Source organism: Bufo bufo, chromosome 7 (assembly GCF_905171765.1).
Source record: "Bufo bufo chromosome 7, aBufBuf1.1, whole genome shotgun sequence".
Classification (NCBI taxonomy): Eukaryota; Metazoa; Chordata; class Amphibia; order Anura; family Bufonidae; genus Bufo; species Bufo bufo.
Window position 1 is genome coordinate 167,218,456 of NC_053395.1, and position 26,336 is coordinate 167,244,791.

At 42.2% G+C, this 26,336-nt stretch overlaps 1 protein-coding gene across 10 annotated transcripts in view; it reads right to left on the reverse strand.

Annotated features, from left to right (window-relative positions):
• Window positions 1-12,710: 12,710 nt before the first annotated feature.
• The window catches only part of MLPH (melanophilin), a 114,128-nt gene continuing 100,502 nt past the window's right edge, over window positions 12,711-26,336 (reverse strand). For 4 of the 10 annotated variants that reach the window (XM_040439879.1, XM_040439877.1, XM_040439874.1 and 1 more), the window contains 9 exons: window positions 23,312-23,395; window positions 23,047-23,229; window positions 21,709-21,885; window positions 21,212-21,367; window positions 21,040-21,132; window positions 19,399-19,491; window positions 16,452-16,509; window positions 13,273-13,364; window positions 12,711-12,951 (listed from right to left, as the gene is read on the reverse strand). In XM_040439879.1, the coding sequence (XP_040295813.1) occupies window positions 12,928-12,951; window positions 13,273-13,364; window positions 16,452-16,509; window positions 19,399-19,491; window positions 21,040-21,132; window positions 21,212-21,367; window positions 21,709-21,885; window positions 23,047-23,229; window positions 23,312-23,395 (960 nt within the window). In that variant the 3' untranslated portion in view covers window positions 12,711-12,927. The remainder of the gene's footprint in view (window positions 12,952-13,272; window positions 13,365-16,451; window positions 16,510-19,398; window positions 19,492-21,039; window positions 21,133-21,211; window positions 21,368-21,708; window positions 21,886-23,046; window positions 23,230-23,311; window positions 23,396-26,336) is intronic. The other 6 variants (XM_040439883.1, XM_040439881.1, XM_040439876.1 and 3 more) reach the window with 5 other exon arrangements.

The window sequence follows — 26,336 nt, forward strand, 5'->3', positions numbered from 1 at the left end:
ATGAAAATAATACAATAGAGGGAGGGAGGGGGGGCCGCACACTGTGCCACCAATGAAAATAATACAATAGAGGGAGGGGGGCCGGGGGGGCCGCACTGACCACCAATGAATATAATATTGTGGAGGGAGGGGGTCTGCCCCCTCCTGCCTGGCAGCCCCTGATCTCTTATAGAGGGCTATGATATGCACAATTAACCCCTCAGGTGCAGCACCTGAGGGGTTAATTGTGCGGATCACAGCCCCCTGTAAGAGATCGGGTGCTGCCAGGCAGCAGGGGGCAGTCATGTACACAGTTCGTAGTATATTCTAACTAGAAGCGTCCCCATCACTATGGGAACGCCTCTGTGTTAGAATATACTGTCGGATATGAGTTTTCACGAAGTGAAAACTCAGCTCTGAAAAAGCTTTTATGCAGACGGATCTTCGGATCCGTCTGTATGAAAGTAACCTACGGCCACGGATCACGGCCGCGGATGCCAATCTTGTGTGCATCCGTGTTTTTTCACGGACCCATTGACTTGAATGGGTCCGTGAACCGTTGTCCGTCAAAAAAATAGGACAGGTCATATTTTTTTGACGGACAGGAAACACGGATGCGGCTGCGAAACGGTGCATTTTCTGATTTTTCCACGGACCCATTGAAAGTCAATGGGTCCGCGAAAAAAAACGGCACAACGGCCACAGGTGCACACAACGGTCGTGTGCAGGAGGCCTAAAGGGGTTGTCTCACTTCAGCAAATGGCATTTATCATGTAGAGAAAGTTAATACAATTAGGCTAGGTTCACATCACCGTTTCATTTTCCGTACTTCTGATACGTTACAAACAAAACAAGATCATGTGAAAAAATGGATTCTGTGCATTAGCTATGCACATTTGGCATCCATTTGAGCCATATCCATCTGAGATCCATTTTTTTGACAGAAAAAAGTACTGGAGGATTGATACACAGGATGCTTTTTTTTTTTTTTAACAGGATCACCTGAAAAGGTTATGTAAACTCTCCCTTATTAATGTATTGTGATTGTCCATATAGCCTCCGTTGCTGGTTTGATTCATTTTTCCATCACATTATACATTGCTTGTTCCCAGGGGTTATGACCACCCAGAAATCCAGCAGCGGTGACTGTGCTTGCACACTATAGAAAAAAGCGTCAGCTTCTCTGTTGGCCAGGACCATGGGAGCGCACATAGGTTGGTGCTATTTCCTATAGAGTGAAAGCACGACCACTGCTGCTGGATTTCAGGGTGGTCATAACCCCTGGATACGAACAGTGTATAATATGATGGAAAAATGAATCCAGCCAGCAAAGGAGGCAATAAATTAACATTGTCTACGTGATAAATGCCATTTGCTGAATGGCACAAGCTATTATAAGAAGTATTACACAATATCAGTACCTCTTTCCAAATATCTCTAGAACAGCAATGAATCAACTGAGAGGACTACGATGTCCACATACCACAGGTTCTACCACTAACTGCTTCTCTTATTACACTTGGAATATCGTTTCATATATTGATCAGTTCATAATAACCATACAATCCATGTTACTCCATGGCCAGATCTTCTCATGCAATTCTTGACATGCTCATATGTTGAGAATGAGATGATGGAGCCCAAGTAGTATGACTAAAAAGATATATAGATAAAAAGAACCTATGAACCTGTGAAATGAGGCCATATTACATGTATGTCACAAACACATAAGCATGTACGGATAGACATACCACTTCTTCTGTGTGCAGCTGTGGCCATTTTAGGGAAAAGACCTAGGAAAGGTTGAAACAAATTTTAGATAAAAAATAATCAAATAAGAGCTTTTTGGTCTTGGCACAATCATAGTGGAGTGGAGAGGCCCATTCATACAATGGAATTTGCTGACTGAATTTTGGTGTGGACACTGACAAAATTCTGCCGGCGGTGGTGTGGTGTCTGCCTCCATTTGTTTTAAATGGCAGGGCCAGAGGTTTAAAGCTGTGACAGCGGACGGACAACGTGGCAGGTGTTCGTTTTCGTTTTACCTGCAGTCAATGGAGCTAAGCCTTGAGCGGGTCCATGCCATTGAAAGTGAACAACCATGGCAAAAACTACAATGGTCTCTGCAACGGAGTACGTGGCAGATTTTGACAGCATCAAGATCTGCTCTGTGAACGTACCTTTAAATATTATCAAGGCCATGAATGAATAGGAACCACTAGAAACTTTATCCGGGATTATTCCATGTACTCTTCTCCATGAATGCATGATCCCAACAGCCAGACCTTCTCAGCATAATTAGTTTCACGCATCATAAATTCAGATAACCCATTTCAATATTGAATATGAAGTTATGAAGGTAATATAAGCAGCAGGAAAAAAAAAAACTTTGCTTTCTGCCTGAGATCTCCTCACCTATGGTTCTCTATTTCATAGTCTGGTGGCATCAAAATGAATTAGGTTCGGGCTCAGGATGGTGGACTCCTGATCTGTGGTTGTAAGAGTATTCGATTATAGAAAATATAATGATATATCGCAAATAAAGAAAAAGGCCAATCAAACCATGGACCACATTGTAGCTGCAATAGAGGTAGCCCTAGACAAAGTATTTTCTTATGCAGCTGGTGGCTCCTCCACAATAAAGATGGTTGGGACGTGGGGTTTTCATTCCCTTTGAAGCCACAACTTTTCTGTGGTGCAGGAAATTATGCTTCTTTTTACTATAGTAGTTGTAAAAGGTGACGAAGAAGGGGCATACTTATTACTGGGGTCATTAGCTTTTTTCAATGTGACTGTGGAGGGTTTCTAGTTGTAGCCATGCTGCAGATGTCTGGGAAGTCTATGGACCGCTCTAAGCATAGGATGCAATGCCATGATACCAATGCTAATAATAATAGGTAGCTTTAACAGAGTGGCCCTATAAGTAAATTCATGCTAATTTGTCTTTCCCAACAAGTATACTGTCAGCTAGCATAAAGTAACTAGCCTATAGCTACAGTGTCAATGTATACTAATTGCCTCCCATTAAGATGTACAATGAATATATTGACATTTATAGACAAACATCTACCTAGAGATTGCATGACTTTTTATATCACAGGATTTTTATGGGGTTTGTTGATGTGCAGCGACAGTGAAGATAAGACCACTAATATCTTTTCATTTTCTTTTTATAAAAAGCATAATACTCTATAGTTATTACAGCCACAACATTTACTCTTATATAAATGTGTCTCAATGAACCCAAGCCCCATTCAACCACCATGCTATATGGTGTCTTGAGGTCATGAAGTATGTCTTGAAAAAAAATAGTGAAATCTGTCAAGCTGTTAAAGAGAGCCTGTAGGGCAAAATGTTATCATAAAATATCCTCAAATATAGTGATTTGCCTATTAAAACAAAGATCCGAGCGACATTTTATAGTATTGTATATGACTATTCGTGGGAACGTTGAACAATAAAGAATCTGAGGAAGAAAACTTAGCAGACACAAGTGGTATCTTGACTAAACAAAGCTGAACCATCCGACTGAAGCATAAATGATCTTACACTATCTTTCTTTGTATGGATGTTGAGACTACTTTATTATATACTAGAGCCACATATGGGGGTATTGCTAGGACCTGAGCGAAAAAAGTGGAAAAAAATGGACTTAGAGATTGGACCCTCATTTTATGTTGTTGTGAAGGTCACAATAACCATGTAGACATAAAAGGATCACACTATGAAAGGCTGGCTGCCGGACCCAATGCGTCAACAGAAACACTCTGCACGTCGGTGAATGAAGGAGTAGAGGAGGCAGATAGCATTTAATTAATCCAACATGTACAATGCTTTTCGGGGGAAAAACTCTTTAGATACACAATCATGTCCTATTGTATGTCAAGAAGGGGTTTTTCACAAAACTCGTTGATTGTACATGTATTAATAAAAAACTATCTGGATCCATCCACCTCAGACTTTCTTCTAAACAGAGGTTTTGTCTAACTTCTTTTACTTCTCCAATATTAGTTTAGTGGAAAAGTCAGTCTTGTTTTGAAGAACATAAGTGATGAGGCCACAGCAGAAGCCACAAAAAAAAAGTTAAAGCTCAAAAACACATACAACTACAGGGTATTCTGGAGAAATATAATACATATGGTCACAATCAGCTTGATGGCACAACATCATCTTTAATCATCATCATCATCATCGTAGTGGGTAAACAGTAAATACACTTGCAGCTTCAGAAAAAGAAAGTGTATTATTAACAGTTTAACAGTGTGTAAACTAGTGTAATAGTGGCATAGTACTAGTAAGGTATTAGTAGAGGTCTGGTTAAATGTTACTGTCTCATCTCACTGTAAGTACTCACTTCGAATGTCTAGGGATGGCTGCAGTACTCGACTTTGAGTCTCCGGTATGACCAAGCACAGCAGCAACAAGCAGGAAATAGAGGCACACTCCAGTTTCATTCTACGTTTCTTGAACCCACTGACTGCTGGCGAAGAGCAGCAGGGCATAAGGCAGTCTGCAAGGGGAACACAGTTATAGATAACATACTTGTTCTTGCTCTGGACAGGTTCATTTTGTATTAGTTTATATAACTTAATATATGATCACCCTGTTTGTGTAGATGTTTTTCTTTGATATCAGTGGGAGAATGTGGCTTTCCCAGTGAAGAAACGATCAGCTGATCTCAAGCTTATTTCCAATTGGTATGGGACAGTTAGTCCTACCATGCTATTTAAAGGGTCTGGTATTAGTGGTTACTTTGAGTAAAACATGTTGCTCTAACCATTCTAAGACACCCTGATGCAGTTCATAACCTGTTCCTGGTTTCACATTTTTCTCACATGGATGTGTGTCCTTCCCAATAAAATATGCTGGATATGAAATCTTTGTGTGTCCGGGATGCTACTGTCTTCACTAGCCCTCATGTATCAGCATAGCATCATTCCTGTACTGCAACTCATGAGGGATGTCTTTGCCCTGGTGCTGACAGATGCTAATGCTGGGGAGGATTCTTTCTCTTCAGTCTGCCATGCATGCTTTTCTCTTTTTGTACATCGATACACAACCCATGATTCACCTTCCCTCTCTATAATCGGCATCATTTTTCCACCCTGAAAAACCTGTATGTCTCTCTCTCTCTCTCCTAGCTCCTATGATCTGTGGAGTACATCCTCTTCTTCCTTCTACACGCTGCTATCTCTAACACTGAGAAATGGAGGGTGGAGCAGAGAGCCAACACAACCAGGAGCAATATGCTGTCCCATCTATGTCAGAAGCAGCAGAACAGCCAGCTATGTGAAGGATTAAAATACTCTCTACAGCAGCAAAATGCTAGAAAATATTGCTTCTGAATTATTGTTCCCTAACAGTCAAAAAATAAAGAATGAAATATCTTTCATAGTAGAATATAAGGGTTGTGTACAAACTTGACATAAACACAGTGGCTCACTCACAGAACTTTACAAATGTGCACATGTCCTTAAAGATACAAACATTTGGACTTTCACAAGAACTTAGCATGGGGAAGAAATTTCAAGTGACTGTACAATGTTTCAGCGTATTGGATATCATCCATTAGAATCCATTCTATGACATCTCTTGCATCACATTATCCAGTCTAGATGGCAACTTCATACTCATCACACGTTTGGAAGGCTTGGCTCAATGAATAAAGTAAAAATTATAGTTAGGAAACTTAATTATTAAATATTAATCTCAATGTTGTTAATTAAGCTGAGTGCATAGTCCCTGGTGTATTGCAGTGTTAAATGGTATAAGTGAAAACGATGTGTTACTGTGTGTCCATCTTATAGAACAGGTAATAGACAGTGGTTAGCCATCATACTCACGGTTTTTCCTGGCAGGGGACTCTCTCCCCAGCTGTCCTCCTGTGCCTGCTCCCCTTACAATCTGGTTATATTAGCTGCCTGTGGCTTGACGTCAGTAGCAGCCCCTTGCCCCTCTATCAGCTCTCGCATCCTCCACTCACCTGCCTAACCTCTGAAATCCATTATGTTAATTTCTTTTTAACCAACTCAAGCAGTGGCTTTTAATGACTCACATGTGACTCTTATCTTTTCAAGTTCCATTTAGCGCCTAATACAGAAATGGAAAGGGCAGGTCTTTTCTCATCTCGTGGTATTAATGAGCATTTAAGATGTTCGCTACACCTCCTTATGGAGGTGCACATATTGTATTTCTCTATATCCTGCCTATATAGCATTGCCACTTAAAATGCACTTGCAGGTTTATATAGTGGTGTTAGGATGTAAATGGTCTAACAAGACTTAAAAAAATAACTAAATTTGAAAAGGACCCTTGAGAAGACACTTGCAATACAAGTTTACATAGAAAGCAGACATATTGTTCAGCAGTATATTGCTTTCGTTTACTCCAGGTTGTGCCAACTTGAGTTTAGGAAGCAACTACTACTTTTATTGTTGAGTAAGACTGAAAAGCTGTCTCATAGTAGCTTTCAATCTTCTGCCCGTACTATAAATACACACAAAGGACCAAGCGATAAAATGCCACTACTATATAAGTATCCATACACACTAAAGTTGATCAAAACAGTTACAATTTAACAATAAAGACCATTTTGGTTCATTTAGAAGAATCGTAACTGTGAACTACAGATGTGCCCTTCCTTACTTTCCCTGGACAAATCACAAGAAGTGTCTCAGTAGATGACCAGCTTTCCAAAACAACATGATTTCATGATATTGTGTAACAAGATGTCTATCCTGTATGTGCGCCCACCCAGTGGTTGTGTTGTGGGTTGCAGTATGTTATGATATTGTATTGGTTTCATGAGAAATTGTTTTCTTAACCAAATGAAAAGTAAGATTTGATAAGGGTGGATCTGTATGCATAAAGGCTCCTTTACAAGGGTCAAGTTTGCAGGCAATTATGGAGAACAAACTGATAATTGCCTGATCATCAACAGAAGTGAGAGCTGCAGCAACAGACGCTAATGCAATCGCATACAGAATCATATTTTGTTTGCAGCAGATGCCTGTTTACACAGAACTATCTGGTTTCCAGAAACTGTGATTCTGTTGTCCACGTTGTCCACGTCAACAGTGCTTTTCCCCGGTGAACAAGTGTTTGCTTGGTCATGGGGGTGATCAGTGATGCCTTTACACAGGACAATTAATGGGAATGAGTGTTCCTAGTGTTAAACGAATGAGTGCTCAATGATGGCTGGTGTCTCTGATGTCTCCTGGGGCTGCATTTTGAACAAGGGTTCCAGGCTTCTCAGCTCTATTATTGTCCATTGAGTGGAACTGGCACAGAAAGTACAGAAAGATCTCCTTTGGAATTGTGTCTTAGACCTTCATACTTATTGTGGCTTAAATGACAAATACTGGTAAAATGAGGCCTAAGGGACAACTTAATATAAACTATTTCCTGTGATGGAACCAATATACATAATGTCTTACTGATTAATTTCATAATATCTCTTGGTATAAATACAAGAATATGGAGACTCCCTAACGTGATTGACATGTATTACAGGATTTTTTTTCATCCACTAAGATTTTTTTCAGTTGGGAGAGAAAACAAATCCCTAAACTGTTAATTGATGTTGCCCTGCTTTAGTGATAGCCCCCATGGGGAGAGGTGTGTGGGGGGGGGGGGGGCCGGGGGGGGCAGGGGTAACAGTAGCTACAGGGCCCAGGATCCTGAAGGGGCCCAAAGACCCTTATGCAGCATAAGAAGACACTGGTATTATAGAAAGTGCATGCTGCTCAAGTTACACCTCTGGCTGGAGGGTAGGGGTTAGGTCCAGAATTTGGCATGGAGGGTACCGTATCAATTTTTGCTTCAGGCAGCATGAAGGCAATGTGTTTCCCTGCCCCTGTCAACAAAACACTGAGGGAAGGGGGACCCAAGCTGAACTCATGCACCGGAGCCCATGAGCCTTTAGCTACGCCTCTGTTTGACAAGCTTGTTATCCAGGTGACAAGTATTTTCAACACTGGTCAGTGAAGTCCCTGGAGCCATTGCAGTACTCCAGTGGCAGTGAATGCTGAGGATTTAACATGACCTGCCTGGCATATTATTGTTGTGTGCTTAATTGGCAGGAATCTTGTTTGGTCCATCTAGCATAGTCTCCCTAGACTGTTACCGTATGGATGACTGTATGCCCCAGACTCACACTTGCAATCTTGCTTGAGGGGAGATCTGTCACTCAGAAGGGGGTTCATAATCACACATTTAGAGGCACTGCAGTATAGTGTGTGGATGTTGGGAGAGGCACGAATGTATTCTTTAGTTAATTACCATGGCCCAATCAATCCAGCTGCGAGCAGTTCCTGAAATAAGGAAGGCCTTTGAATACTTAAAAGGGTTGTCTCATCATAGACAATTGGGGCATATCACTAGGATATGCCCCCATCGTCTTATAGGTGCGGGTCCCAGCTATATAGAGAACGGATCCCCGCAAGTTGGCTCCCCATAGAAGTGAATGGGAGCGTACCGCGCATGCGCGGCTCCCGCTCTCATTAATTTCTATGGGGCTGACAGAAATAGCCGAGCCAGCACTCGGTTATTTTTGCCGGCCCCATAGAAAATGAATGGAGGGCTGCTGGGCATGTGCAGTGCACCCTTCTTCACTTGCAGGGGTCCGTTCTCAATATAGGTGCGGCTCCCAGTGTTGGGACCTGCACCTATAAGACTATAGTGGCATATCCTAGAGATAGGCCCCCATTGTCCATGATGAGACAACCCCTTTAAGCCTATTTTCTTATAGGAATTGCAAGGCTAGCAATTAAAACTGAATTTTACAAGTAATCAGAAATCCCTTGTAAATCTTGTGGTATCCACTGTATCTTTGGGAAGTGGAAAGAACATCAGGATCTGACAAAAACAAGCTATGGCATAAATAGGTGGAGGAACCAGAACAGGGGGTCACTGGAGGTTGCATACTATCCAGATGAGTAGACAACCAACAGGATGCTGAGCTGAACCAGAATATACAGTATTATGACTGGTAAAGGTGCATTTATACCGCTCAATTGTCAGGCAGATAATCAGCCTGTGTAAAGGTACCCCAGATCAAAAACGCTTGTTCATTGGTGAAATGAACTTTGGTGCAGACACTTCAATCCTCATTTCTGGGCAGCAGATCATGCTGTGTGAACAGTGCTCTGCTGCCCAGAAACAATGAATTTGAATAAAGACATGCAATAGCAGTAGTCGTCTACTGGAGGTGAACGCGGCATGTACACACAGCCCTTATCGCCACTGAGGAGCAGGTATTTACATGTATCTATAAGGAAAACTTCATTCCCGATAATTGTCTGCTCATCGGTACAATGGAAATACGCCCTTAAGTGTCACATAACCAATGGGTAGATGGCAACAGAGGGGGACAGCAATTCAGCCATAGAAACAAGCTTCATACCAGATAAAGAAGAGAGACAGGACTAGCGCTGCTGCTTACTAATTTAGTACATATATTTTCTATTCTTTAAAGAAAAAAATGTGGGGGGTCAGCCAGCACAACCCTGTATGCAGGTGCACATTGCTATGGCGAAATACAGATAAAAACGCAAAAACACAAATGCAACCGCACTCTGCAACCAGCCCTCTGCCCTGCCTCTATGCTGGATGTTGAATGAGGCATTGGTGTACATTTTGGCCAAAGCGTAATAAGCCACTCACCACGTCAAGGTCGCCTCCATGAGTGGTCCCTAACACTAGTTCCTACCTGTTATGGGCCATGACAGCCACACAAAGTCCAGGGAGCGCAGGTACAGCATGCACGCCAAGCACACTCTGCTTTTAACCCCGTCCGGTGCCATTACAGCTTTCATCGGATCCAGGGATGCAAGTACCAACATGCATGCTGAGCCCACTATATACTTCTCCTGGAGCCAAATGGCTACTGGTAGGTGCTATATAAGCGGACTCAGTTTTATACTGACTTTAAAACCAGCCTCCAGGGCAGACTAAGGCTATATTCACACTAGCGTTCGGGTGTCCGCTCGTGCGCACCGTTTGAAGGGGCTCACGAGCGGCCCCGAACGCATCCGTCTGGCCCCAATGCATTCTCAGTGGAGGCGGATCCACTGAGAATGCATCCGCCTGCCAGCGTTCAGCCTCCGCTCCGCTCAGTGAGCGGACACCTGAACGCTGCTTGCAGCGTTCGGGTGTCTGCCTGGCCGTGCGGAGGCGAGCGGATCCGTCCAGACTTACAATGTAAGTCAATGGGGACGGATCCGCTTGAAGATGACACAATATGGCTCAATCTTCAAGCGGATCCGTTCCCCATTGACTTTCAATGGAAAGTTTGAACGGATCCGCTCAGACAACTTTCACACTTAGAAAATTTTCTAAGTTTTAATGCAGACGCATCCGTTCTGAACGGATGCGAACGTCTGCATTATCGGAGCGGATCCGTCTGATGAAACATCAGACGGATCCGCTCCGAACGCTAGTGTGAAAGTAGCCTAACTGGTCAGGTGTGCATGGCTGTTTGGAGATCGCCACGCCTCCAATATATACTACAAAGAAAAAAATGTGGGGGGTCAGCCAGCACAACCCTGTATGCAGGTGCACATTGCTATGGCAAATACAGATACAAACGCAAAAACACAAATGCAACCGCACTCTGCAACCAGCCCTCTGCCCTGCCTCTATGCTGGATGTTGAATGAGGCATTGGTGTACATTTTGGCCAAAGCGTAATAAGCCACTCACCACGTCAAGGTCGCCTCCATGAGTGGTCCCTAACACTAGTTCCTACCTGTTAAGGGCCATGACATCCACACAAAGTCCAGGGAGCGCAGGTACAGCATACACGCCAAGCACACTCTGCTTTTAACCCCGTCCGGTGCCATTACAGCTTTCATCGGATCCAGTGATGCAAGTACAAACAACATCTTTGCCGTTTTCATATTTTTCTTTTTATTATTTTTACATTACTTATCCACAATATAAGCCATACATAACACATACAGAAATGGGTATCTGGTGGACGTATCCCTCTTGAATTTCATACCTTCTAATAGATACACTAAACATACCGGTATGTAGCTTTGGTGCCAACCTATGTTTGATGTTCTCCAGAACTTTTAGTTAGTATGCCTGCACCTACAGTGGTCAGAGAAGCAGGACTGTTACATCAAAACTTATTTTATAGGAGCTCAACATCATGACGGCAGCGAATAGTGAGTGCATATTGCACTATTTTGTGGGCTTTTTAGGGAAGTATTACATAGATACTGCATATTGTTTGTGTACAAGATTGCGGCATTAGGTAGGCTGTATATTGAGGTGTTGTTGGTTTTGTTTGGTGGTATGGCAGTGTTTTGTGAGAGAAACAGTATAATTTGCAAGGGGTGCTGTACATTACTTGTTGCCAAGGGCCCATTTATTTTTTTATAAAACCACCTTTTTAAACTACCTCTAGGAATACCTATGAGAACGTTTGTTCATAAAACATGGATACCCCTGGAGCAAGAGTATACATACAGAGTTTACACAGACAATACAAGTATAGACATAAAGCAATAGAATGTAACATCATTTTCTTTGGTTCTCCTAGCAACAGTACCTGGGGGTAAGGAATAGTCACTAGCCCAAAAATAAATGTTTTGTACAGGTAAAATAAAATCCATTCTAAGATTCCTATCCGACGTGTCTCACTGTTTACTACTATTCTCAACTTGACCGCCATTATGGCTACATACATAGGGGGACATTTATTATAAATTATACGCCACTTTTATTAATGTATTAATGTCGCTGATTTTGCCGCAGTGTTTTTTTGCGGCAAAATCGACAACGTTTTGTTGCTCACACCACTTTTCCTGAGAGCCGAGAAGGGGGGGCCTGGCGTCGGCGGGGAAGAAGGTGGGCCGGCAGGCCAGTCTCATTTTAGTTTTTGGTGTGGAAAATTATCTAAATATACACCAGCGAGGGAGCTGGCGTACATTTTAGTATGTCGCACGGCCTGCTGGAAGAAGCCCCAAAGTTATGTAGAGGACTGCACCTCCACATAACTTTGGCGCATCCACTGGCAGCGCAAAGGGACTAAGACCAGTGTCTAAATCGCAGTCTTAATAAATGTCTCCCATAATCTCTATCAGTTTCTCTAGCTTTCTTCCCATTGCCGTATTACCTCTTACATATTGTATATACAAATACATATCTTTTCTTCCATGTCAGTCTAGAGTTTAACCTTCAAATTTGCTAGCCATATACTTTAGGGTCTAGTGATGTAAAATTTTTAGTCCTTATAATTAGTGATTTTTATTTCAGTAGTATTGCAGAACAGTACAATAAAGAATATGATCACTTCTATATATGAGACCATTATAATCACATTTATTATTTTAATATCCTAGTTCCAGGCACTTATAGCAGACATGGCTGTGTACATAGGGCAGGGATGGCCAACCTGCGGCTCTCCAGCTGTTGTAAAACTACAACTCCCACCATGCCCTGCTGTAGGCTGATAGCTGTAGGCAGTCTAGGCATGCTGGTAGTTGTAGTTTTGCAACAGCTGGAGAGCCTCAGGTTGGCCATCCCTGACATAGGGGGTCATTTAATAACTGATATACGCCAATTTTCTGGTGTATATCTGGCGCAAATTGCAGAGCAAAGGTTATTTGCGACACAGTCTGCAACTTTTACCTTCTCGCGACAGGTCTAAAAAAGGGGGTGTGTTGGCCTGTCTTAATTATCATTTTCTATGCCTTTTTAGGTGTAGAAAATGATCTAAATTTAAGCCAGCAAGGAAGCTGTCTTACATTTAGACCGGCAGTGGATACTCCAAAGTTTTGTAGAGGCAGCACCTCTTCATAACTTTGGCGAATTCCCCTTGAGCGCAAGGTCTTAATAAATGACCCCCATAAAGTTTGCTGCTGTAAGCTAGGGTTCAATCCTCTTGGTGTAAATGAGGCAGAAGGAGCCATTGCATTTGAAGAAGGCTTTGATCCTTGTTTCATCTCTGGCTGAGAACAGGTTTCTGGAAGACAAGTACATTGCAATTACACAAGTGCTATCTAATGACTCTTATTCTCTGTATTACATAACCTATCACCCAACCTCCACGAATCTCCAGAGTTCACAAAGTTCAGTTCCTCACAGGGGTTCAATATTCCATTAACAGGCTGATTAATGAACAGGAGCGATAACTATTGTGACTGTTGCTTCATCGGGACACATACAAGTGGCACTATACAAGTAAGGGTGGCACTCTTTTAGTTAGTTTCCTTCTAATTGTTATATCTTTTCATCAGCCAATTTATCTAAAAGTTTTAGCCATACTTTAATCTATGAGTCTTACAGCAAAGACGCGGTCCAGCTTTCTGTTCTTCCCATTTGGATTGCGTTGTGTCAGGGAGCCGCGGTAAAGTGCATTACGTTCAAAGGAACCATCTGTGAACAAAACCAGAGACAACTGTGTTAATTAAAAAAATATAAAATCGCTACCAGACTGTACATCTCAATGCTTGCTGGTTACCATTTAGTCTGATCTTTGAAACCTCAGTTAAGCTGGTCATATACATTAGATGTATATATCGTCTGAGCCTGCCAAATTCATCTGGTTTGATAGAGCATTTAAAAGGGTTTTTCCGAGATATTAATACTGATGACCTATCCTCTGGATAGGTCATCAATATTTAAATGGTGGGGGTCTGACACCCGGGACCCCCACTGATCAACTGATTGAGAAGGTACCGACGTCCCTGTGTGTCAGTGCAGCTGTGCTTGTTATCGCAGCTCAGCCCCATTCACTTGTATGGGGCTTAGCTGCTTTTATGCTACACGACCGATGAAGGTGTTGTCACAAGCCTAGGAAAAGCTTTGAGAAGGCCGCGGCACTCACAGAAGCACCGGTACCTTCTCAAACAGCTGATCGGTGGGGGTCCCTTGTGTTGGACCTCTAACGATCAGATACTGATAACCTATCCAGAAGGATGGGTTATCAGTAGGGTTGAGCGAAGCATTCAAATGTGCTGTGCAGAGGTGAAATTCGTTAAGTCCAAGTGAGACACGAGACTTCAGTAAAGAACTTTGGACCTTCATTGTACAACTTGAAACCCATTTTAAAATAGCAAAATACCGAAACTGACTTTGGATTGCAATTTTAAAATGGTTTCCAAGTTGTACAATCGAAAGCCGAAGTTCTTCACTGAGAAGTCTTGTGAGATGGGTCTCCGTACAACATTCAAATGAAGTTTTGAACAAAGTGCCTTTGGATCTACAGTAAAATCTGAAGCATGCTTCACTCAACCCTAGTTATCAGTTATAAACTCTCAGAAAACCGCTTTAATGTCTATGGCATCTTCCCGACTCTCCACCGGGGAGAAAAAGATCAGGCATGTTGAATTTCGATTGCCCGATGCTTTTGTTCTTTGGGAGATAAGCCATTGCCAGAGTTTCTCCCCAATTCCCATTCACTAATTACAATATGCATATGTATCAGAGGATAGGGAAAGATAGCTGTGAGCCACACAAGCATTCGGCCAACAATTATCTAATGTGTATGGCTAGTTAAAAGATGTCTACTTTGTCCCACTCTTTTATCTGCAGACTTTGTTCGCTTTATGAAAATTACTGATACCACTTTTCGTTGAAAGCCCCCCAAACACTATGCCATAATACACCCCGCTAGGAATGTTGAAATCCAGCAAGCCAGATCCTTACTCCATCCAACATCTTATTAGATTGTCTGCAGATTCCACCAATTGTGGCAGGGTCCATTCATATTGATCTAATTGGCATGGGCAGAATTGATAGTGTATCTTTAAAATTTACAGTTGCCTTTGGACTTCCATGCTTGTGTATCACCAACTTCAGCACTTGTCCATCTATAAGTACCTTGCCATTACCTTTTTATATACCAACAGGTATTCTGACAAAGAGCCGCATGGAAATAAAGGTGTGACCATTGAGATATAATTGTACAACTATTACTATAAATCAGTTGTACTTCATTCCAACTAGCAATTGTCATAAAGAAATAAAAGAGAAGGATGAAGATGTGATGACAGCAATAATCACAGAGATAAGCGTCTATGAAATTAGAACATTATAGGAAGGTTAATTGAAGCCTTGCAGGTCAACCTTTCCAGTTAGTTTATAACTAATGTTTAACATCAGAATAAAAACTCTGGGTCAAGAGGCCTCTTTATCTGTGAGTGCAGAAAGACGTTCAATGCATGTCACTTATAGGGAGGTGGACTTGTAATGTTCATCAGCTACTAAAGCCGATCATAGAAATTTTGAGACTAACAGAACAAAAATTTGTTTCTGATGACAGTATTGCAAATAACTCCCCTCCAAACAAAAGAAGACTTTCAGTAAAATGCTAAAATCTAGAACACGACGTTAGTATCAGAAAATTAGTGACACCCTTCTACGGACTGAGTTGGGGTTTTTATTTTATGTAATCTCTAGATCAGGTTTTCACAATTTTTTTTGGTTCCCTTTGGTGTGTGTGTGTGTTTGTAATAATTGTCTTATTCCAATGATTTGTACCTTTTCATACAGAGTCCATATATAAAGGATTAGCTTAATCTTATTGGAAATTCATGTGTGAATTTCCCTGTTGCATCTGTCAAAGTTCTTCAAAATATGTCACATCTTGTAGGATAGGACTCTTTGTTTTAATAGACACAAAACTACTACTCCTAGATCTTTGCAAACAATACTAAAGTTCTCCAGTGGGTGTGGACACACCGTACCACTGAACAGAGCTACTCCGGATGGCGTTGTCAAAGTGGTCCCCTTGTATTCAGCCTTTCACCCTCTAATGAGGATCTGGACTGCATGCAGGGGCCACCAGGTCTCTACTTCTAGGAATAGTCTCCATTCAGAGGCTGCTAACCGAGGGTCAAGAGACACCAAAGCATGGCACCAAGAGAACAAGCAGAAGCATGTTCAAATTGTCAGAGGACAAGCTGAGGTCAGGACAGGCAGAGTTTGCGTAATATGATAAAACAGGCAATAGGTCCGGGCAGGTGGCAGAGGAACAATATGCTTAGTATGCACAGGTCAGGCACTGGTTGTCACAATACACAATAGTGGCAAACCTTTGCAGGAACTACACAAGCAGATAACCGTTTCCTCAGGTACCATCAATCAGGCTTGATACATATATATATATATATATATATATATATCCATAGAAAAGGTCAGGCAGCACTCCTTTATCACAGTTATACGGTGCCCGCGGTGGTCCCTCGATACAGGACGGATAGACAAATAAAGAAAGTCCGCAGCACTCCTTGAAGTAAAAAATGTGCAGTTTATTCAAACATTTTTTACTTCAAGGAGTGCTGCGGACTTTCTTTCTTTATTTTTATATATATATATATATATATATATAAATAAATATATTACCCCTGCCTGTGCTAAGATATATTTTAATCAACCACCAGACTCTTTACTCTGAATATGAATAAGAAAAATGATTTACATGTAATAAAACTTTTTTTCTTTAGAAGATCGCATACTCACCAGCCATGTCCGTGTCAATATTAAATTTTCTTCTTAGAGCCTGCTGCATTGTTAGAATCTATGGGAAAGGGCCAATAAATAGAGGCATTAAAGGGTTGTCCAGAGTTTTTAATTTCTACACCAGCATGGAATACATTTGGGAACCCTGCTCCACCCCACTCTTTTCTTGCTCCCTTCTTCTCTTTACTGGTCTTCCAGTCCCAGTTTGTCAGCTTCTGCATGGACGGGTTCATGTGCACAGCTAATGACTGGCCTCAGCGGTGATGTCCCTAAACAGCACGTCACTTGGGGACATATCACGGCTGAGGCCAGTCATTGACTGCAGTAACACAAGGGAACCCGTTCATGCGGAAGTTGACAGATGGAAGAATGGTAAAGTGAGGCAGAGAGCCAGAATGGAGCAGTGGGGAGCAGGCTAGTATATCTTCACAGGTAACCTTTCAAATGCCTTCCATACCTAGTCCTCCAACATGGTTTGTTATTACATCTTACATCTATACCTACTTAAAGGGGTTGTCCGGGTTCAGAGCTGAACCCAGACATATCCCCTTCTTCACCCAGGCAGCTCCATCTCATAAAATTCTCCAAAGCTCATCTCAGAGGGGCTGCCTGGGTGAAGAAGAAGATATGTCCGGGTTCAGCTCTGAACCCGGATAACCCCTTTAAGTAGATATAGATGTAAGATGTAATAACAAACCACTAGGCATGGAAGACATTTCATCTGTCATTTATCACAGACAAAAGAACATAAGTATGACACTTTGCTGTCTAGGGCAAAAAAAAAAGGTGGTTTATGGTTTTTTGGTTTCTTCCACATTCAAGTCAGTGGGAGGAAAGATCATGAAATGGATAATGTAATTTGTTACAGCCTTAGTTTTTTAGCCATCACATTTAAACTTGTCATATTTGTTTTAATTAATGTAGAAATGATCAAGTAACCTGTAATGCGTCAAACATTACTCCGTGTAGAGACACCTGAGGTCAGAAAAGGTTACTGTTATTCACGTACAGTATATATACTTCCCGAGTCCCCCATACACATGAAGACATGGCATAGTGGAGAGAGCATGTCTTGTGAAGAGAATATAAAGATGCCTTCTGGTCTCTGGAGAAAACTTATCTCCCCTTGAGAACAAAAGGATTGGGCTTTGAAATTCAGGATGTCCGAACCCTCTTGCCAATTTTCTCTGGGGGGAGAGTTTGGAGGCCCTCATATAAATAAGATAGTTGGCTGGTCCAACCAATATCGGTGGGATAAGCCAACTTTTCCCTTTTGTTTATAAGGGACTTTACAGACTTACTACAACTTATTTCAATATGGTTTGCCAGAATGTATCAACTAGGCAATGTCATTAATCATATTAATAAAATACTAGTGTTGATCGAGCACCAAAGTGCTCGTGTGCTCTGGCCGAACACATTGGTATGCTCGTGTGCTCTACCGAGCACAATGGAAGTCAATAGGAGAACCCCAGGCACCCCCTGCTCGGAAAAGAAGAGGGTGTCTGGTTCACATTCTGCTCATTTGCATGTCTTTCCCATATGCCCATGTTTATGCAAATGAGTTTTTACATGACATAACTGTATAGAAGGGTTATTGAATATTATGTTAGGACAATCAGAAACTTTTTGCCTCCCTAATGATATTGATCTAGGTGCGCAGGTCCACCCAAGCCATCCAACAGATCTGAAGTAATTTTGAGGCTTACTGGCTCTCAGTCAGATGAGAGCTGGTTTGGAATGTCTCGTAGTGCACAAGGCTGCCATTGTAAGGTATGCTGACTAAGCCTGTCATCTGTCTCATGGATAGATTGATGGCTTGCATATACCTGGCTTTTAGCATATAGCCTTTGTGTGGTTGTCTATTGTATGTGGGAGCAAATAGGAGTCCAAGACGCATCCAGCCATCCTCTTAATGCTGTTTCCAAACCATTTTGATGGGGTTTCCATCAATTTCTAACCTTTTTTTGTGAACCAGACACCCTCTCTTCTTCAGAGCAGGGGCTGCCTGGTTTAATGCTCGGGTCTCCCATTGACTTTCATTGTATTAAATTGTACTCGAGCACCCGCAGTATTCGGCCGAGCACTCGGATGTGCCGAGCATAGCGATGCTCGAGCCGAACAGCAGTTCGGCCGAGCATGCTCGCTCAACACTATAAACTACACAAAGCTGTTTCCTGTCCTAATGATTGCTACCTACGTTATACAGTAAGTGATCGATTATCCATGAGGTTCAGAACAGGCAAACGATTTGTGAGGCTAAGTCACAGAGTTTTGACTAGAATGGAACTTTGTAACATAACCTCAGCTCTACAATAAATAAGCGCTACAGTATGTCAGCACCATGTCCTGCGTGTAATGTAGAAGAGACACTCGCTGTTAGAGAGGAGTCCGGCTTATTCATGAGCTCCATTTCATTCTACCCACCTGCGGATGACAGTAAAATACGCACTATCCATAGCTGTCAAATTGCGTGAACAGTGTAGCTTGCTGTGCTACTATATGTTGTTTCTGCAACTTCCATTCACCTCTATGGGAGTTTTGTAAGCAGAGTAGCAAAGCCGTGGCTGTTTCCGTAACCCTGGCCGCCTCATATTAGGGGTATTCCAACCTTAGCCATAAACAGATGAGATAGAAATATCCCTTGAAGTCATGCTTTGTGTTTCCCTAGTACAGTCATAGGCAAACTGCGGCTCTCCAGCTGTTGCAAAACTACAACTCCCACCATGCCCTGCTGTAGGCTGAAAGCTGTAGGCAGTCTTTGCATGCTGGGAGTTGTAGTTCTGCAACAGCTGGAGAGCCGCAGTTTGCCTATGACTGCCCCAGTAGATCCACAGCATTTGCACAGATAATGTCATTCTCCACTCCACTAATGTCATTTTCAAGAAACTGTAAATACATTTCTAAATGGTGTCCGCTCAAATATTTGATATGAAAGTGGACTAACCTTCGCTTCACTGGGTGTTGAAGTAAGGTTTTGTAATTCTGGTGATGAGGAGCGAAATGGCTCTGTGCTTCTGGATATAGCAGAGGCGGTCGTCTGGTAGATAGGGAAATAATAGTAAATAGGGAAATAATTTTAGCACAGCAAAAATATTAATTCTACAAATAATCTTGTAATATAACACTATAAAGGTGCCATGCACACTAGAAAAAATTCAGCTGACCCACTGATTTCAACAGATTAGACCAACCATCTAACATGTACACAGGCCACCCGATATCGGCACATATAGAGGGAAAGGAGGATTGGACATGTTGGATTGCAATGATGATCCTTCATTCCCATGGGACATAAAACACATAGGGCAACAATTTCCCACTCCCACTAACTAAACTTGCATGCTCGGCCTAAGGGGAGTCCGAAAAAAATATATATTTGGCCAAACAAATTTGTTCAGCCAACAGTTATTTCAATGACCACCCTAAGGCTACAAACAGACGTTTGATACTGACAGCTACAGTTGCAACTGTTTCTTGAAAATTGCTTTCTGTAAAGACACAGTTACACTCGCCAATATACGGTCACCGGCCGTGTGCACACCATATCCCGGATGCAATCTGGAAGAAGAGGCATGGAACCCTACGGAAGCACTACGGAGCACTTCCGTGGGGTTTCTCTCTATGCCTCGGCACCGCAAAAAAATAGAACATGTTTTTGCGGTGCGGACAGATGACAGTCCCATTCGAGTTGAATGGGTCTGCAGCTGTCTGCGGTAACCGCACGGATGATGCCCGTGCATTGGGGACTGCAAATTGCGGTCCCCAATGCATGGAACGGCCAGCACACGTTCGTGTGCATGAGGCCTAAGACTGGCCATACACATAAGATAGCTGTTTGGCCATTTTTTGCCTGACAGCTATTATTCCCCATCCCTTCATACAGAAGTTAAGTTTAGCTGAGCAATCATGTTCTCAGTAGGAAGAGCGGGAAGAAGCCACTGCCAGACTCCATGGGCAGCAGCTCATCTCTCCGAGAACAAAAGGGTTGGGCAGCTGAAATCCAATTTGCCTGATCCTTATCTCCAACTATAATTGCCAGTTTTACCTGAACTGAGCTCCAGAGTGTCTTCCATAGACAGCACTCAGAAAAAAGATAATATCTTGCTACCCTATTACTCTGAAGCAGAAACAACATACTGTAGAGGACATTATACAGCAGTACTGAACACTGTTGCTATTAATCCAGCACTGGGGTGAGATAGTAGAATGCCTACTAGAAACAGCAGCAGCATCTCTTTATGTCTGCTTCCCTCTTTTTCTTACAGCAGCTGCACTCTCCTCCTCTCCCTTCCCGACAGACTTCTAGGGGCAGCTGTTATAATTTGAACGCTCAGTAAGCTGATGACCATTTTCATCTCTACCTCTCTAAATATGTATTTTACTAGTGAATTGAGAGTGAGTGTTCACCATAGAAATCAGAAAGGAGGAGAGTCTGTGGAGGAAGCTGCATTTTTCTGTAACAATATACAGTACATTACAAAGTTTCTAATGACCACTTGTACAATTAGTTTATAGGACAAAAAAATAATGGTTACTCTTTTAGTAAAATTTTATATAGAGTAACATATATCCTGTGCTATATTACCCGAGAGCTGGACTTCTTCTTTGCCTTGTCTGAAGGTGACACAGTGAGTCCTGCTGCACTTAGAGCAGCTATTCTGGATTCAATATCTGACACCTATACAAGAAAAATAAGATGATATAGATTAAAAAAAGAAATAAAAAAAAATTTGAAAGAGGGGATTCTTGCCTCTCACCTCACTCTCTGCCTGTTGCACTTGTGCCATAGCAGATGCCACACTGACCTCTAATTCTGAAAGCTCAGAATCTGTGGTTCCACTCTGACGTGTACGTTCCTCCAGATCCTGGAGGTTCTTTTCAAGTCGATATGTCTTATCTGCTATCATGTACACCTAGAATATTAAACATTGGATATAAAGTTGACCAGTTATTGGAGATGATATATTGCTGCAAATGAATATTACTTGCGTGGCATGACTCATTGTTAAATGTTCAAAAGAAAGATGTGTCCTTCCTTGCCTTGCCTTTTGGCATAACTTTTACCAGGATGAGTGTAACAAGATGACCCGTTTTGAAAAAAGATACACTTTTGCATCACTCACAATGTCTGCTTTCATAGTTTTTTTTAAATCTAATGCTGGTTGTAAGAACGTACTGAAACCTGTTGTGCTGACATGACACATGACCATGCTACCACTATTCATAATATGATCCACTACATCCTATGCCTTACATTTTCTTCTAATTTCTGGAATTCAGCCTGTGCCTTGCCGCTGGCTCCTGGTTTGGTGTAATGAATGATGGGCTGTTGGATCTCACCGTCAAAGGCTTCTTGCATGGCTCTCTCAGTGGCATTTATGGTCCTCAATGTTTTGGCTGTGATATCACAGAGAGCCTGAGCTGCGGTCCTCTGCAGATGGGAGAAGGTACTGTCCATTCAGAAATTCCAAGTGTAATTAAGGTCATGGGTATGTTTAAATGGTCACTAACCTCAGCTAACTTTGCATAAAACAAAAGTATAGATGAATGCAAGAAACCTTGTAATATTTATGTTCCTAAACTAACATTCTCTGCTCTCCGCTCTCTAAGAATTCATACGATAAGCTGCCCATAGAGGTCTATGGAGAGTGGAGGAGGTCATTGTGCAATAGTACCATCCTTCTATCCATATGTCTATTCTAGATACCAACAGGAAATGTGCTTTAATAAATGTATGTTTTTCAGATGTAGCACAGATGTCAAATGTGGGAAATGAAGATGGGGCAATGTTGAGTAGATATGTATGGTATGTGAATCCATATTTTACTGTGACTGAATAACAGCGAAATGCAAAAAACACTCGACTCCCAGTTTCATGTTTCTTTTTAGTTACATTTAAATAGATCCATTAGAGTGAAAGAGATGTTGCTATCCCTCAAGATGCAGCTTCCCACTAACGTGTTACGCTAAATGGATGAATAGGGGTTTGGAAGAGGTATGGCCCTAAGGGCAGATGGTGGGCTAATTGTCCACATCATCTCTCTCAAGAGGCACTTTGATCTTCATGATGCATCCTTTTCTGTACTGAACATACTACAAGGGACAGAGAGCTCCCATTAGCGGGTCCTTATTGCAAGAGGATGAAGCAATGGGAAGTCTGGTTATTCTTTCTACTCTTTTTATAACAACGCCCCTCCCTCCGAAATGTAAACTTAATCTCAAGTTTAACTATTAAATATCCACTGAGATGTATATATTATAACCACTTGAAACACTTCTAAATTGTGTTTCCCCTTCCCATTAAAAACCCATCACTTTAAACCTGAAGTTCCTCTCTGATTACAATGAGCTGATAACGTAAAGGTTTATTCGCTGATTAACCAATTCAAGAAATCTACATGCTCGGGTCATCTGGAGTTGGAGTCGCTTTTAGGATGCATCCAGCTATTGTTTGATTCACTTTCTATGTATGATGTAGACTTCCAAACAAAAACTCTATTGGGCTGCAAGATATGTATCCAAAAATATCAGTCTACAAGAAAAGACAGATTAATTTAATGTCTAACATTCCCTAGCTGTCCTAAGGTTTTACCTTCTGGGCCTGATCGTCGGTAGCATCCTCATTGGAAAGTTTCACTGTTGACTTGAATTTTGGTCCTTTCTCATCATCAGAAGAGCCTCCTTTATCACTAAGGTTACTGGCAAGTTCTCCTATCTTTCGTTTAAGTGTTTCTTCCTCCAAGTCTGCATCAGTTTGTCCTCCTTGACCTGTGGACTAAGGGATTAGATGGTGTCAGGCTTTAAATGGATATTTGCCGTCTTCTATACTGAGCAAATTGGTAATGAGTTGGGATTACCTCATCAGACTGCACAGAGATTCTTTCCTCTAAGCGGTTTAGCATGCGTTCAATAGCGGACATGCGTTTGTTCAGATCAGAGATCTGTGACAGAAGGAAAAGGAACATATTGGGACAGATCCCATCACCAAAAAAGAGTATTCCCATCACCAATTACCTGAATATTTGGCAGAGTCAATACCAGAAAATCATTGAATAAGAATAATTGGAAGCATAATCACAGGTATCAAAACAATAAAGAGGAAAACACGTACAAACCCTTCAAGCACAGAACAATAATAATTAAAAGAGTAATACATTTTTAATATATGTTTTAATTCTATTAGATATATGTACATGTATTGCCAAATAGCTTATATAATATACATACTATATATATATAGTGAGACAGTGACAGGTCTCACGCAGGGTTGAGGCAAGGAAGGAGGGGATAGTTCGGTCCTCACCCCTATTCCACCACAGGCAGACCAGCTGGAAGTAATCAGGCTGGCATCAAGCACCTCCCAGGGTGTTAGAAAGGGGGGAGTGTGTTACCTGTGGACAGAGGCCTGGAGGCTCTGTGTGGTCCAAGCCAGGAGGGCTGAGAGACCACGATTCACCAAGAGACACTGGACTGGAGACAGTGGGCGTACTGTGCTCTGTACAGCCAGGAGGCTGTGGGACATTGGCTCAGAAAGCCGCATGTGTTCACAGGGTGTGAACAGGGACTTAGGTGATCAGGGATCTGTTTGTTTAGTTAGAGCCCAGCCGGGCGAGTGTTTATTATTTTGTATTATTGTTTATGTTTACGCGGATGTGCCGCAATAAAGCACCGTGTTTGGATCTTAAACTTGGTGTCCTGAAGATATCTGTGAGAATGACCCCCGAAAGAGAGCTGATCCCCTACAATTGGTGGATGATGCACGCATTTTGTCCATGAGAGAAGGGCAACGGTCGGTTGCTAGGGGCAACGACGAGAAAGAGCAGGTGCTGCTGAATCCTGCTGTGCTGGAGTTAAAGGGCCGGAAGCCTGTTTGTTTGGTGGAGCAGGTGCTGCTCGTGCTATTGTGGACTATTTTGCTGTGGTGCAGAGATTTAAAGTGCCAGAAGCCCAGAGAAGAGACTGATTGAAAAAAAATATATATTATAATTAATAATTTTTTTGTTGTTGTTGTCACTATGAGGTCTGTGCAGACCCACCTGCAGAAGGACTACATAATGGGTGATTGTGAGGTCAGAAGATCTTATACAGAAAGATCCTGCGAGTTGGTGATTGGGGGAATTCCGCTGTGGGTCACTTTAGATGCCCGCCAACAGGTGTCCCAGGTTAAGCCCGAAGTACTGGACTTTCTAAAGAAGGGGCCAGAGACAGATGTCACCGTGTCTCTGACCTTTATCACGGACTATGGCCCTGTGCAATGGGAGCTCTTAAAATGTGAGACCCTGGAAGTGGAGTTTGTGCTTGGCAAAGACTTTCCGTTCTTCTGGCAGCTATGGCGCGGAAAAAAGGCTTCGAGTTGTGCGGCTGGAGTTCCAGAGGAAAAGATGTGTGCCGTTGCCAAGGGCAACTGTCGGGAAGAAAAGGAGGTGGAGAGCGGTGCGGCTCTCAGGAGATCCTATGTTTCCTGCACGTGTGCGCAAAGTCCTAAAGAGTGCGGCTGGAGGTACCGTCCAGGAAACGCGGGACTCCAGGCCATGCTGTTTCCGGCGGCAACGTTTGCAGTAAGGAGTCTACCGGTGTTCGGAATATCAGGAACCAAGAGAAGGCTGGTGATCTTGGTAGAGATGTCGTGGGAATATCGTTGTCTCCCGAATCACGTCAGGTGGTAAGACTGTTCCTGTTAATAGTTGTGTGGCAGATCCAGTGACTGTGAGCCGGCCGCAGTGGATCCCGGCTGGGTCAGTGAAAAAAAAAGGTTCCTGGCCTCGGTGAAATAAGAACCGGTAATTTTCTGTGTCAGCGACAGCTAGTGCTCACTGACACTGTGTTACTTAGTGTGGCTGTAAAGCCAATCTGGGCCGGTTCTTATTGGGAGCAGCCAAAGAGCAGGGTGGGTGGCTGTTCCCCACGTCCAGGCCAGGTGGATGCCCTCTCACCAGCCTCCCGTGGTTATGCAGATGTTCACCCTCACGGGCTTGAACAAAGGGAAGGGGGGGGTATGTGAGACAGTGACAGGTCTCACGCAGGGTAGAGCGTTTTTTTTTTTAAATATTCGCTATATATTCTTGTTTTAGAATATTACGAATATTCTAAAAAACGAATATAGAGCAATTTAGCTAATATGGTGCTATAATCTTGTTTGTCTAATAGTTGTAATTTTTTTCTTATCTGAAGTACAGATTGGAAAAAAATTACAACTATAAAAAAAAAGATTATAGCACTAAATTGCTCTACATTCGTTTCTTTCGAATATTCGCTGTATTGCTATATATTCTTGTTTTAGAATATTACGAATATTTGAAAAAACTAATATATTCGATATAGTGCTATGACTCATTGGCCCACAAGCAAGAAGCAGGGAGGAATCATGTTTTTGCTTGGCAATTGAAAAATTCGCAATAAAAATTCGCATATTACGCGATCATTACCTTGTCGATTTTTCGAGTAAAAAAAAATCGTAGAATATAACGAATACTCGAATTCGCAAATATTCTAAAAAATATTCGTGAAATATCGCGAATTCGAATATGACCCCTGCCGCTCATCACTAATGATTACTAGTATGGGCACTATTGTATGATTACTAGTATGAGCATTATTACTTCTGGGGCACAGTGGGGACATGTTTTGGGCACTGTAGGAGCCCTATTACTACCATGTGTGCTCTAGCAGAGAATTATTCCTATTGGTGGGAATTTTGGGAGCACTATTACTGTGGGGGCACCTTGGCACGGTATCGGCTTACCATTTTTGGGGGATGTTATGTTTACACTATTAGTGTCAGGGGCACTATTTGCTGGGCGCAGTTATTTTAGGGTTCTGTGTGCCAATAATTATTAAAGGGCACTATCTGCATTGTACTACTATCAGGGGGTTTATCTGTTT